This window comes from Syngnathus leptorhynchus, chromosome 13, assembly GCF_054491065.1.
Source record: "Syngnathus leptorhynchus isolate UIUO chromosome 13, UIUO_Slep, whole genome shotgun sequence".
Taxonomy (NCBI): domain Eukaryota; kingdom Metazoa; phylum Chordata; class Actinopteri; order Syngnathiformes; family Syngnathidae; genus Syngnathus; species Syngnathus leptorhynchus.
Genome location: NC_141207.1, coordinates 6733131 through 6747975, shown reverse-complemented (window position 1 = coordinate 6747975; position 14845 = coordinate 6733131). Strand labels below are relative to the sequence as shown.

Sequence of the window (14845 nt, the reverse complement as noted above, 5' to 3'; positions counted from 1 at the left end):
CTTTGAAGTTCAGTGGAAGCAAGAAAGGGAAATCATACACTCATTAATTTCTTTGGAAAAGTCAACTACTGCATTGTATTGATTTCAGTCATGAATACTTTGTATTGAGAATATTTTAATGCTGTTGCCAAGGAGAGCAAGTAAAGATGAAAAAAAACAGTGGACCTCAAGTGGATCCCTGGGGGACACCATGAATTCCTAAAAAAAGTCCTTTGATTGTACTTAATTTGAACATGCACATGATTGATACGAGCTAAATTAAAATTAAGGAAATGACATCAGGTTACCACATTTTAATCACACAAATCTGATCAGAAAAAATTATAAGCTATAATGAAAACCACTGCAAGGATGAGAAAAGAAATCTAGGACTCGCTCTTATGACTTGTCAGATGGTGTGGACTTTGTGGCAAACTTAACACCCTGGCTTCTGTCTCTCTATTTGCTCGGAGCCCCTCGAGGATGAGGCGCCGATCTTTGTTTACCCCATGCTAACACTTGTGCCCCTCGTCATCTTAAACACAGCCATCGACAAACACGCAATAAAAGAGCAGTCCCCTGGAAGACTGCGGTTTTTGAGGGAAGAAAGACAGGTGTAATTTTTTTTTTCCAGCTGGGCTCCGTCAATATAAATTGAATCCATCTGTCGGCGTCTCTCAACCTTCTCCTCTCAACTTTGTGACGAGTCAAACAAACTTTCCAATGTCACTCACTTGTGCACGCCATGCGGGTGTTTATATCTAGCCTGGCAAGCTGTGAGCGGCGCAGTGAAAATCCAATGAAATTAATTTGCAAATTCCCTCCAGAAATCAGTCAATTAAATGGCGGGCGGATGAGGAGAAAACAAACACACGCAGAAAAAAAAAAATGCATTGCTCTTCCTCAGAGGTGATTAACATAAACAAGCGAGGGCACTTATTGCTAGTGTTCGAAATCGGCATTCAGATAGAAAAGTTATCACGAGCTTTAAGGTCTAGAGAGACATTTGAAATGTTAACGGCAACCCTCCAAGTGCGGCCCGGTTTTTTTTTCGCGAGTTTCTGCGAGTCGTCACCCATCTGTCTCTCTGTTGGAGGTCTTTGGAATTCACAATTGACGCGTGGGAGCCTTTCCACGTCTCGCGCAAGGTGAGTCCAAATGGCATTTTAATTTTAACAGCCGCCAGTGTGCTTTTTTTTTTTTTTTTTTTTTGCCATTTTCACCCCACATCGGTCAACTTCATCCTCTAGCCAAAAACGTTAATCGTGCAAATACAACCCTGCCTCGCGGCTATTGGTGCTTGTCGGGAAATGACAGCCGATCCATACAAACAAACTCTAATGACAGACATTATTAATCGGGTTTGTAATTTAGGAGGTACTTGAACGCATCATATCCGTTAATCACCTGGCTGGTATTCATATGTTAATTATAGAAGATGTTGTGGAAAATTGTATTGGATCACAGTGTCGGATTCCAATTACGGGATTTCAGAAACCACATCGGAATTTACGAAGGGGGGGCACGTTGAAGAAGAAACACGAGCCTATCACACATTCACCCGCCCACATATGTGCATGGTATATAAGAAGGGTGGCCTTTTCAAAAGACAAGATCTGAGGCAGCTCTCTATTTAATGCATGTTGAATGAGAGGAGACGTTTGATCAGCGCTGCAGTGCAGATGCTCTTGCCGCATGTGCGCATTTAACCAAAGCACGCCGACGGTCCATAACCGGTGACCTCGTGTGAAGACGCATCGACGTGTTCTGCCGGGTGGACGTCACTCAAGGTTTGAGTTCAGTCATGCTGACACAGTGTCAAGTAAAAAAAAAAAAAAAAACTTTGGAGTTCACCCCTCACAACCTGCTGAGTAGCACAGGCTCTTTTGGGAGCTTTTCAAGTCCCAGCCACCGAATGATTTAAAGGTCTGTCTGCAGTTCTCTCCGGTGTCGCAGCGACTCAAAGGGAAGTTTGCTGCCACCGTCTGAGGCGAGACGATAAAGTTCGAGTGCGACACAATCACAAACATGCATAAACATTCCAAACATGCCCTCGCGACCTCATTGCAAGTCTGGGAAGTCACATTTTCTCCAAACGGCAATTCTATCGAAGAAATGATTCGGTAAATTTTCGGACATATGAGCAATTTGGTTCCTCAGCCCCCCCCCCCCCCCAAAAAGGAACGGCTTGACTTGGCGCTTCTCTGTTTGTGTGCGGTGGCCTAAAGCGTACCACCTGGCAGATGTAACCGCAGGCTTTCCAAGAGTTGTGTTCTCATCACCCTTCTGCCCGGGACACTGAGCCTCGGCTGGCGGTGCCAGCAAGTCTGTCGCTTTTTCTCACTTCCACCAAAAACATAAACAATACGAGGGAAGAACCAAACGAGTTGGAAGCAACGCAGAACACGGAGGCCCAAAGCAGGTAGTAGTTCAAGGAGACCAACCAAAAGACAGTCTTCAGTAAAAGCAAGTCATCTCAAGATTTACAATCATTATTTAACTAACCGACTGCTTATCGACTATCAAATTAGTTGATAATTATTTTGGGATAAATGTTTGATTGATTTTAGTTCAAAATTGTTTAAATATTCAAAAGTTCAGCTTCTCGCCATTAATTTCGGTTACAACAAAAGAAACATGTGCTTTTATTTTGGTAAATAATGATCAATATTTTTGGTTACTTTCTGACATGTAAGAGATCATAGCTTTAACCGGTTCATAATTAATTCGTGTCAATATGAAATAATTACACGTAGAAAAATGTATAGAAATAAAAACATAACAAATATTCATCGATTAATCAACAAAATAATGGGCAGATGAATCAATAATCAAAATCTTTAATTGCAGCATTAAAAAAGGATTTTTTTTGCATGATTTGAATTATCACTGTATGACAAATTGGTGACACTAAATATAGTTTGTGAGTTTGTACATATCAAGTTTGGGGACTGATCTGAAAAAAGTTTGGTAATCCAGGAATGAATAATAAATGTATAAAACTTGCAAGCAGACAAATAAGCTGACAGGCAGCAAAAATGATCCGACAGCGACGATAAGCATGGCATCTCCCTGTCTTAACTTTATCGAGAGTGCAATAAAAAAAAAAAAAAAAATCTTTGAGTTGCTGACAAAATGAGCGGATTATGATTGGAAATTAAAAAAAGAAATAAAAAAATCAAAGATTAAAAAGATGGATGGTTCTCTCTTTGAAGCGCTAAGCCGTCTAAACTCGCGTCTCGCTGGCGAGAGAGCCGCGATGGCTTTTTATTATTGGAGCAAAATGGACCATAAGACGGAAACGTCGAGATTAACTCGACTTGTTTCCGTGACGCTAATTGCAAAGCCGATGACGGCGACCGAGCGATTACCACTGACGTCTCTGTCGATGGCTCTGACTGATGTTAGTTTGCGCCTTCGTTTAAGGCGGCTAATTCCTTCTTCCGAGACGGACTCATAAACAACCGACTGACCTCGTTGGCGTGAAAAAAAAAAAGACCAGGACTGAAGCTGAGTGATTGTGAGGGTTGGGTTTGGACTCACCTCGGCTGACGACGTGAAGCAGCATCAGCAGGAGGGCCAGAAGGTTCTGCGGTCCACACGAAGGCATCGCGTCACGCATCCCGCCAAGCCTGAAAGAAAGAAAGACAGACTTGTCTTTGGATTGACAACTGTCACGTCATTCGTCATTCTGATTTAGAGCTCTGAAGCCCTTTTCAAGGCTCCATTGGTTATTATTATGAGAAGGCTTTAAAAAAAAAAAAAAGGGGGGGGGGGCAGTGAGAACAGACTCGACTGGCTGCTACTGTCATGTTTCATCTCTCTCAAGTGTCATTTGGACTCGAGGCCATTATCTTTATACTTCAGAGGACAAGTTGCTCCCATTTGGATAGTGGCAGCCGACTCTTAATGACTTTTAAAGGCTCGTTTTGCTTTTGTCTTTTCCCGTGTATTCTTAATCGGGACCAGTGGGTGGATTAAACCCACTCTGGCGTGCACTAGCTTCACTTTGATGGTGTTATTTGTTGAAGAATAAGTTCGAATTGGTGACATGAAAGTTTGAATTATTAGTAGCAAAGAGACAACAGAGATTGTCGTAAAAGGATTAGTTGAAAACGTTTTAGAAAACAAACTTATTTCGTGGGCTGCTATTTGAAGAATGAATGCTTATGAGAGGATGACATAAATAAATACGTAGTGAGATTAGAAGTGCCCCATTCTTTGTTTTTAAATGTAAAATTAGTCGAAAAAAAGTCTTTTGTGGATGAAAATTCAATGGGTCTGAAATCTTGAGAAATTTCAAGTTCAGCAGAATTTCACAAAAATAACTTTGAGACTTTGACTGTGTTCGAGTGAGGTTATTTCAAATTCTTGATGACTTCAATTTGTTTTTGTCATGAATAGAAAACTGTCGTATGTCGGAACGTCAATAAATGATGATGACATTTTAAAAATGTGAAAAATATTTCATGGTCGAAGGCATTTACAAACCTTTTCAGTGCGGGCATTTTCACTATGCACAGCAGGACACATTGGAATTTTTTACCTGGTTGTTTAGTTGCCTGGTGTCGAACTATGCAAGGTAATCTCCAGAGGAACGCGTATTTGCTCGGCAACATTGGAAGCCCTGACGACTTCATTTTATTTGGTGTCCGTACCGTTCCATCAAAACGAACAAGATAAAAACCGCATTTGTTAACCAAACACGGTTTGCACAGACAGCGTGAACGAGAGTAACGAGCAGATAAGGGCGAGGGAGGCAAATCCGACATGATGCCGGGATCCGGCGCACGGAGCAGCCGGGGTACGTATATACTGTCAAATTATACAATAACACTAACATTACATGCAGCAGCTATTTATTTGGCAGGCTGACAGGAGGCAAGGCGGTGGTGAAGGCTCTGAGAAGTTATGTAACTGTCAAATTCAGATCTGAGACACGCGCAGGGTGGCTTGGTGCACTGAAATACTTGGATGGTTTTATATGGAGTATAAAAATATGCTTAACACCCCCCCCCCCCCACAAATAATGTGGACGTCTATACTTTTTTGGGGGGCTTTAGCGGTGAGGACCACAGTTAAAGGCAAAGACATGACAGAAGTGGAATGGAGCATATTCTCATAGCGCTTGCCAATGAAGCTGTCAGTTATAGGCCAGTGATTCACAACCACTTAAGTGAAATTGGATCATTTCCCATGGCAAATTATCCACTTTCAACTAATTGCTGCAGAAATGATTATTTATCAACGACAATGGCGCGCTGAATTTCCTCAATTGTATTCCATCAAATAAAATCATCTGGATCTAGTCGATTTAAAAATGTATTTTAGTCCGTGCAACCACGAAATAAAATGGCGTAGATTCAAAAATACAAAACAGAGACTCCGGAAAACCGGGTGTCTATTGTGCGTCTAAGATGATATACGTGTCTCCGCGTTCACAGGACAGCGACCAAATGAGGTGAAATGAAGTCAGGCTTGGATGGCCGAGAGGGCTCTGAGAGTAAATAATGAATGTGGGCTCTCTCGGGGAAACGCGGTGGGCCCGAAGGCAGGAGGCGAGAGAAGATTTGGATGCGTGGGACGGCGGCCATACTGGACACCGATAGCCTGTGTCAGTTACAGCCGTGCGGGTCGGGTCGTCTTACAGGTTCATGTCAGGTCGCAAATGACCTTGACTAATATTTGAGAGTCAGTTCTGGACGGTCGCCATGTCAACAAAAGACTCACCATGTTCCTCATTACAACTCCTCCAAAATATTTGACTCTTAAATGACTACAAATTGCCACTTCAAGTCTCTAAAAACGATAAGCACGATAAGAGAAGGATCTGGCAGCAGGGTAAAGCTAATGATGTAATTACCCTTAGTTTGTTTTGCTGAGAAATAACCAGAGCAATTTTCCCGACCCGTACTTTGGATTGTTGTTGTTGTTGTTTGGACTACGCTCGCTCATTGAGTTGATGACATGTTGTTGTTTTTTTTAGCCACCTCGCCGCAAAACCCCTCGAATCCCTTCGGAACAAATGAGCTGCAACAAATGAAACTGCACTCCACTGCCACTTAATGATTACTTAAAAGCCCCAGAGGATAATCAAAACTATTGTGGCTCTCAGATAGGACTTGTTCGCTTCAAAAAATAAAAAAAATAAAGAAATAAATAACTCCCTCTTATCTGTGTGGGTTTCTGATAAGAGCATTTAGTTTTGTTATTCTCTTACTATATTACTTTTTTAGGCCCTTGAGCTACAAGCCTGTTTAAAAGAAAATAACATTTTTATTTGTACCTTCCAAGTATTGCTATACATGCTAATGTTTTCACGCCTCCATTGGAGCTGCCTGCGCCATTCCTAAGAGTGCGTCAACATTTTTCGAAAACTCCAGAGTATCGAGAGTCTTGAGGATTGTGAACAAAATAAAAATTTGAAATCGATTTAAAACTTTACACGCCGAGCTCCCAAAGGACAAAACCTTTGTTTGAGTCGCACAAGGTCATTTCCAGGACTAAACATTCGGCACAGGCAAGGCGGCTATTATTATTTTATGATTCGGTTGCTGTCGTGATATCTTTCATGTGAAAATGTCAAAATATTCACAGGGGGGGTCAAAATCATTAAGAGGTGCGAGAACGACTTGTTTACGACACGGCGAGCAGAGCCAATTTCAGATCCAATCACGTGCCAACTCCCAAATGCTCACACCGGCGATGTTTTGTCGCATGAGTGTTCGCTCGGACGGGAAATCGTGATCGGGCTTCCAATTTGAAAAAAAAAAAAACAAAACAGGCATTGGATTCACGTTTTGCCATATGTCATAATGAAGTTTGACATTTAAGAAGAGAACATACAGAATATTGTGCAGTGTGTCTTTTGTTGACGTATCGCTTTCCGAGATGATGTTTACGGGATTTTGAATAGAAGCGAAAAGCCACAATGAGTTGCGAAACAGATAAGAACGCCATGAATGATGGCGAGAGGGCCGCTTCCGACAAAAGCCGCTACGCCGAGCATCCCGAGTAAGTTGAAAAGCTTTGCGGAACTATCCAGAAAGCTATTACTTACAGTTGCATGCCACACGGGTCTCTTTTATTCATTCACACAAGCCCCCCCCCACCGCGAGCCACCTCGCCGACCCTATTAAAGGAGAATCAGCCATTACTTTTCTATAAAACATATTACCTCGCTCTTGTGTCCAAGAAAGGCGAGTTCACCCCCACATGAGACAGAAAGAGAAAAGGTGGAGGATGGTGAATTGATGAGAGGTGAGACGGTGAAAAATGAGAGGAAAGCTTTGCACGACCATTTCAAAAAAAAATCTCGTTTGCACGTTGGCCGATTGGAGACTTTGGTAAACTTTGTCGAGACTCGAACGAAAAATGTCCTGAGTCTGCAGGTGAGTCTTTGATAAATGTCATTTTACTTCAGCTTTTCTCCGTCCTGGCTCTCAGTCTGTACTTTTTATTCTGCCTGTGTCGACAGCATCCAGAGACGTGTAATAAATCGTCCGTGTTGACGGCAGGTCGTATGGACTGAGAAGCTAATCTAATTCCACGGCGTGAGGGGAGGAGGGGGGGGGGGGGGCACGTCACCCTAGGGGCAAAAGGTCCAGAAGCAGTCGATAAACCCGCAGCGTCGAACTGGCAGGTTTTCTCCAGATCAGAAGAATAACAGATGTTTTGACCGGAAGCCACAGAACATGAATTCAGGAGGAAGTGGAAGTCTGAAGCTATATCACATTCCAACTGGGCATTTTGTCAGCGAGTCGTGAAGTTAAGACAAAGACAAAGTAGAAACTGCTCATGGCAAAACTCAAAAGGGAAGGTGTTGCTAAAAAAGTGGAACAGTAATTCCTAGCTATTGGGAATGCGCAAACTAAGCTAGGCTATGATATTTTTATTAATTTCTGTCATGATAGACAGGTATAACATTTTCAATTTTTATCTGTGTGAATTGCTGATTTGATTTTCATTTATATTTTGGTTTTATTTGTCATGTCTGTTGTATTTATGAATGAAATCCAACAACATCCTCCACACACGTCCGCCGAGTTCAGAATGTCTGGCTGCTCTCAAATCCACCAAAATTGCATGACATCGCCTACGCCACAACTTAGACCGGTTTTTAACTTGTCTAAATTTGACTTTTTGTTATGAAAAAAAGCCTTTTAACTGCCGGAATGCCAAACGAAGTGTAACACAGTCTGCCAAATCGCCAAACGCAGCAAACCAGACATGGCCCAGCATAAAAAAAAAACTAACATGCACCAGCGCACTTTTAAAAAGCAGCTTCTCACTTCCTGCGTTATCTATTCCGACATTGGACGGGTGCCACTGCTGAAAGAAAATCAATGCAAATAAATGCGCATCGACGACTTTCTTTCTCTGTATATCTTTATAATGCCGTGGAAAAAAAAAGCACTCAACAATACAGGAGACAACAACCTGAATGGAGGGATGAGAGCCATTTTGATATGTAATGACATCTCCTCATGTATTTCTTAGAGGAGGTTGAGAAGCATCAAGTGACAGGTTGAAGGAGAGTGAGATGGATGGATGGCATGGCATGGATAAAATTGCACATTAGAATTGGAAATAACCCAGTTAGCAGAACCCAGCGTCTTTTACCTCTTTCCAGAACTTTTCGGTTATTTTATCTTACTCGTTAAATAATCTTTGAGTAGCGTGTGTGTGTGTGTGTGTGTGTGTTTCAGTAAAGCCCAGCGCCGTCTGCCACTTTGATGTGGCGCTAAATCAATTTGCATCTCATCAGGAGCCATAGAGAAACATACGTCTAGAAGAGCATGTCACCAGCAGGTGAAGCCGGACTGGTGTAGGTTTCAATTTTTCGTACATTATCATTGAATTTGTAAATAAGATTTGTTTTCTTCAGATATGCATTCAGAAACAAATCTAAGTTTTTTTTTAAAAGAGGACATAAAGTGCATCAAGGTGGGTGAGAAGTGAGACGCAGTGGTGACAAGACACCCCGCGGGAGGAATTGGAATGTGAAGATGAATGATGAGTTGGGAAAAAAAAAATAAAAATCAAACCAAGAAAGCGCCAAGAAAAAAAATGCCCAAGGGGATAAAGCGGAGAGAGGGATAAAAAGTATCATCAAGACAGCAGCACCAGCTTTCTTGTCTTAAATATTCCACTTGAGTGGGGTACACGCATGCAATAATTGGAATCAATTTGATTTTTTGGCTTGCTTACATAATAAAGTCTGTTTGACTCGATTGCAACGTTAGCTTAGCGCACAGTTTAGCATTTGCTTGGGTTTCATGTTGGTTTCCTAACACTCCAGCCCGGCTCTTCCTTCTGGCTTTTTGATTTTTTATTTATTTTTTTTATTTCTGCATCGCAAACCCAAACATGCATCCTTTCTCTGAGACACACTGGGAAACCCCCCCCGGGTGTATCGATTCTCCGGCACTCTCATTTGGGCGAAACGCAATTTATGGGAGCTGCCAGCGCCCAGGTTTATTTACTTATTTACCCAGTGACTGCTGTGGGGCCTGTGTGAGCTAGCCCACATCCAAGTGGGACCATTATTTAAGGGTGTGAGAGCACACATGACCTTCATTCAGAGGGTAAATTGATACTCACCAGAGGGGCTTCAAATGATTGTGTTTGTTTGTCTTTGTGTCTGGTTGTCTCAAAGAAGCTGTCAGCGAGAAACCGCACGGGGATTGATTTGTGTTTTACCCCCCGCTGCAAAGTCGATGGTCTTTAAATTGAACTCTGACATTATTTTAGCTCTTAAGTGACAACGGACAATTTAGTGAGGCATCTTCTCATTTTAAAAGAGGCCCTATGACGTAACATCTGCGGATTGATGCCTGCATAAAATACAAAATGAAATATTACAATTGAAAACGTCAAGAGAACCCCGCAGTGCCCAAACAAGTGTGTTACTTGTTTTCTTACATGGACGTGTGATAAAAGGGTCCTGAAGCAGACGTTGCCGAGTGTCAAGAGCCCCCCCCCTCCCCTCCTTCCAGCCAGCTTCCTCCCGATGCTGCCGGCCCCGGAGGAGAGAAGGAAGACAGAGGCCAGACAACATCAGGCTGAACTTTGATCATCTCTCAGTAATTGACAGCGCTCCAATGCTTCAAGTGGGTGACACACACACACACACACCAGATTGACTCAAGAGAATTTGATTTGCTCACGCAAACATGTGTTGAAGATGCCCAAAAAAAAAAAAAATGGATCTGGAACAAACATACATCCAAATTGATTACAATGGCTGTTTTTGTGTCTTAAACCGCAAACCTGGATGTGAAAAGGAAGGCAGCATAGCAAGGAGGAAATGAAAGCAAGCTGCTGTTTGTTTGCTTCATCCATTTCCAATTCCATCCTTTCAAAATTCATTTTGGGCATGCAGAGCTCTCCTAAATAGTCCATGGTGAGAACTATCAAAGGTGCCCAAAGCAAAACCTTCTTTTGAATAGAACGCTGTCCACTTTAACGCAATTGAACGTTTGTGTTTACAAAATCCAAATGCATGATGAGTCTGTTAAGAGCGCACGGTCATGCAATTTAGTGCCCGCTATTGGGCATTGTAATAAATCAGCCCTAGATTGTTCCGTTATTTATTTAAGATGTGCCATTTTTTATTCATGGAGCCATCAGCAAAACAAGTCCTTGTGGCTGTCCTTGTCAAAAAGTGTGGAGCGAGAGAAGGTCTGTTGTTGTTTTTTTATTTTTTTATTTGTCCAACTCGAATTTCTAAGAAAGGTTAACAAATGGAAAAGAAAATCTATTGGGATTCTGGAAGGAAGGAAGGACGGAAGGAAGGTAGGAAGGAAGGACGGACGGACGACAATAACCAATGCTAGGGAGCTGTAGCCTAAACTTTCCACTCTGCGCTGGTCTAATGGACTGTACATGTGTTAAGCATTACGTGTGTAACCGTCCTATCTTCTCCGCAACGTGACATTTAACCCGGTGGTAGACACTATCATTAATCATGCCCGGTCTTTTCGGATGAGTCAGTCGGCTATATGTTAATTGGTTCAAAACAGCCAGTCATTATATGACAGGTTAATAGCACCGCTCACCCACAATAAGAAGCATTAGCCTCCCAGATAAGACAAGCAAGTGAATGGATTACGTGCGACTGATGATAAATAAGTGACAAAAAAAAAAAAAAACCTTCCTTTAAATTTTCAATGCAAGCTAAAATACCGGGAATCCAGATTTGCAGGCAGTCTCTCTCTGCCGTAAAGCGTGGCTAATTTGCTTCCAATTAACCGGCTAAATCACTTTATTACTTCATACTCGAGGCTGGAGTGCCTTAATGTGGCTTTCCATGATGGTAGACGGCGGTGGAAATGAATAAGCACCCACGCGGCAGGCTGTAATTTTTCCCCGGTCAAGCTCCGGGCTTGCAGGTACTTATCGCTTTCATCACGTTAACTCTAAAGTGAGTAGCGCTCTGCTCAGTCCTCCGGCTTTGCGGCATCTATTTTAGGTTTTCATTTGGTTAATTCCAAAGCGTTTAGTGCGAGAAATAATCTCCCCTAAATATCCGGGGATGTTGCAAGCCTTCGGGGTAATTGTCTAAAATGTTTCGAAAGGATTCCCCACGTTTACACATGTTGCTGTTCTGCAGGGGGGGGGGGTAAGAAAGAGATACATTTTTCAGGGGTGTCCAAAGTAGGGAGCGCAGCCAAATTGGGGACGGGCAGTCAATCAGTTACTCTCTAAGCAAAACATGTAGATTGATATGAAAATCCACTGGCGTAAATTCTTTATCCACTGCGAGGAGCCACATCCTGTAAACCTGAGCCAACCTTTTTGTTACATACGCCATCTATAATTAATGCGTGTGCATTTTAATTTGGATTCCAAAATGTAATCAGCTTTTCCTTGATAGTGATTTCTATTCAAGTTAGTTTTAAGTAAGACTTCACATTTCACATCCAAAAGTGATTGCATCTACCCCGATGAAGATAAAAGCAGCGAGCACAAATGATGAGAAAAGGTTCATTTTAACAGAGGAGGAATTGCTTCACCGTCGCACGAAGCACGAATGAGTTTTGTCTAATGGGCTAATACATCTCAAACTAATGGACCTTTAAAGGGCTGAGCGAGGCGGTATACGTGCAGCCCCCCCCCCCCCACACCCCTTTTTTTTTTTTTGCTATTGAGACAGCAAGAGTGACCTTCTGAAAGGTGCCAAAAAAAAGCAAACAACTCATTTATCCGGCTATCGGCACAAAGAGAAGACGCAGGCAGGGGAGCCAGGCGAGTTGGCGGGAGGCTTCGCACTCCGACGTGGACGCATGGGTTGGCCGTTTTTAAACACTAGGCACAGGTATAAATCCATTCTGGTTGGTTGGGGGGGGGGGGGACTGACAGCTAACAATAGAAGGTATGGAAATCACAATGGCACAGCAAGCAGGAGTTCTCAAACAGGTCGAATTTGTCAACATGGCAACTTTCAGTCTGCAAAAATCGAATTTGAAATTCTTTTCGCGTCTGGGGTCCACGTGAGTTTTTCTTAATTGGCATTAAGATAAGACGATGATCACTTCCTGGACCCGGTTTGAGAAACCCCAGCGCTATAGAGTGCAATCAGAGGGGAAAGAGTGGCCAATTAAGGATTTGTTGTTGTTTTTTTGCAGTGCACTGATTTAAAAAAAAAAAAAACGACTGCGGTGGGGTGGGCTAGGTCTGAAACAATGAATAAGAATAAAAAGCACAATCAAGCTGAGTGATTGCAAAAATGTCCTTGTAAAAAGTGCAGCATGTTCTCAGTTGGGACCTTGAATGGCTGCTTCTCTGACATCTTTGATGATGGATGCATAGAACTGAAACAATTTGTGAGCCACCCAGCTTTTGATTGAGGTCAACAATCATCAGAAAAATTAATTTGGGGGGGTCCGCAATAGTGGTAAGAAATATCAACAAATTTGCTCTTGATATTTAAAAAAGGATGGGCCCTAAGATTGACCCTTGAGGAACACCTCGGTAAAGGGTTTGATAGATTGGTTGTCGTCACGCTTTTTAGGTAAAAAAATACAAATTTTAAGGGCAGTGCCTTGGCCTATAACCTGGGTACAAGGAAGTTGAGTCTCAATGATCCACTGAGAGGCACATGAAGCCACACGAAATCCACTTTCAGCTGCACTACTGCTTCCTCAGCACTATAAGTGTGTGTAAAGCTTTAAATCTATAGCTTCTAAAACAATGGAGTAGAAGGTAGGTGTTTAGGAGATCCGCCTCCCGCCTCCCTCTAATAAACCGCCGAGGAGCTTTTAAAAACCAGAGTGAAGTGCAGTACAGCGTGGAGCATCACTTTCTGAAACTTCCACTGGGAGCAGTTGAAGCATACATGGCTCGACTGTTAACATACCTGCCGAGACCTTCCGGCGGGGGTATCGTAAATTACTGTACAACTCCCAACCACTGGACAGCGGCGGTGGTCGTTACGTTTTCAGCCATTTGTTTTGCGCTGCAGTAGCCAAAAGCAACAAAAGTAAAACGTGTTACATTTCCCAAATTCTAATGTATTTTTTTTTTAGCTTTAACAAGAACTAACTTCGCCCATAAAGCGCGTACCGTTGACACGAGCCGGAGAGAAACAAGGAGCTGCTCATCTTTTCGACGTCTCGCTCTAATTCCCGCCGCTCTGTCAAAACGATGAAGGTCACGCTAAGATGGGGCCCAATTAAGACGGGGCCTCAAATGTTCTGCCCGCAGCCTTGTCTTTCCCCCTTGTTGCATGTGTTTGTGTATGTGGGCCATGAATGATTGCTTTTGCTCGCTTTGTACTCGACAGTATCAAGGAAGCGAGCACAAAGGGGGGCGGGCCATAAGCAACCCGGTCCTACGATGACAGCGGAGTCCATCACTGAACCGTAGACCTCATTTGATTGAGCTGATGAGACATTATTGTAGGCGCCGCATATGGAGAGTGACGCACACGTCGGGGGGGGACGCTCTCACTGGCCTCGGATCAATCCATCAGACTCAGCAATCCCAAGGGGGACGCACACTAACAAATACATTTCATTACTATTGTAACGTTCATCATTATCTTCTCAGAGGATAAAGAATATATTCCGGTGCATGTTGTTGGTCTACGCATATTGATGCACAATTTGTGTTAAGATATATGTTGCTTGAAGCATCAAAATGCTAATCATTAGCCAGTGAAGGGTATTTGCCCATTATCTACTAGCATTAAGCTAACAAAAAGTGATGCAGTTGGTTTGAAAACACAACCAAAGTAATTTTTGCTTGCAAGTCAAAAAAAAAAAAAAATTCCGCTAATCATTTGGCCCATTTTCTCCAGTAAACACACCAAAGTTGTAACAGCTTTGAGCGCCAAATATCACTAAATAGGCCCAAGAGCTCTGTGAGTGCTCCAGAAAGCCCTAATTGAGAGTTATTATCTGGATGTTAATTACAGCTGAACACAAGGACGGCATCCATGTGGTTCAAATCTATAAGGAGGTACCAAAAAAACAAAAACATCCCAGTAGGGAAATAAGCAGATGTTTTCGACAAATAGTATTTTGCATTTCTCCGAATTTCCTTTGACTTCGCTGTGACAGTTAATTATAGAAGTGCTAAACTGTCCCTGCAGTTCATTTGGAAAACAGAACAGAATGGTGATCAGAGGGGAATTCTCCACCGAAAGAATGCTCATTGTTTCCTTTTGAGCATCATGGAGCAGAACAGGTGACCTTCATGTTCGGCAGAGCCGCTGGCGATGGGCGTGGTTCCTCATTTGGAAAGCAAGCGGTTGCGTGTCTTGTCTGGCATTGACAAAATAAAACTCTTAAAGGCTATTTGAATGGAAATAGCTCTCTTTAAATGCAATTTTCTTGTAGAAAGGCCAAAGAGACTCGGCTGG

The 14845-nt window shown here is 42.6% G+C and overlaps 1 protein-coding gene across 2 annotated transcripts in view; it reads right to left on the bottom strand.

The window, feature by feature from the left end:
- Window positions 1-14845, bottom strand: part of ncanb (neurocan b) — a 61222-nt gene that overhangs the window by 32237 nt on the left and 14140 nt on the right. Inside the window, exon 4 of one of the 2 annotated variants that reach the window (XM_085927769.1) lies at window positions 3523-3611. In XM_085927769.1, the coding sequence (XP_085783895.1) occupies window positions 3523-3611 (89 nt within the window). Of the gene's footprint in view, window positions 1-3522; window positions 3612-14845 lie in introns of those variants that run through there. The other variant, XM_085927770.1, reaches the window with a different exon arrangement.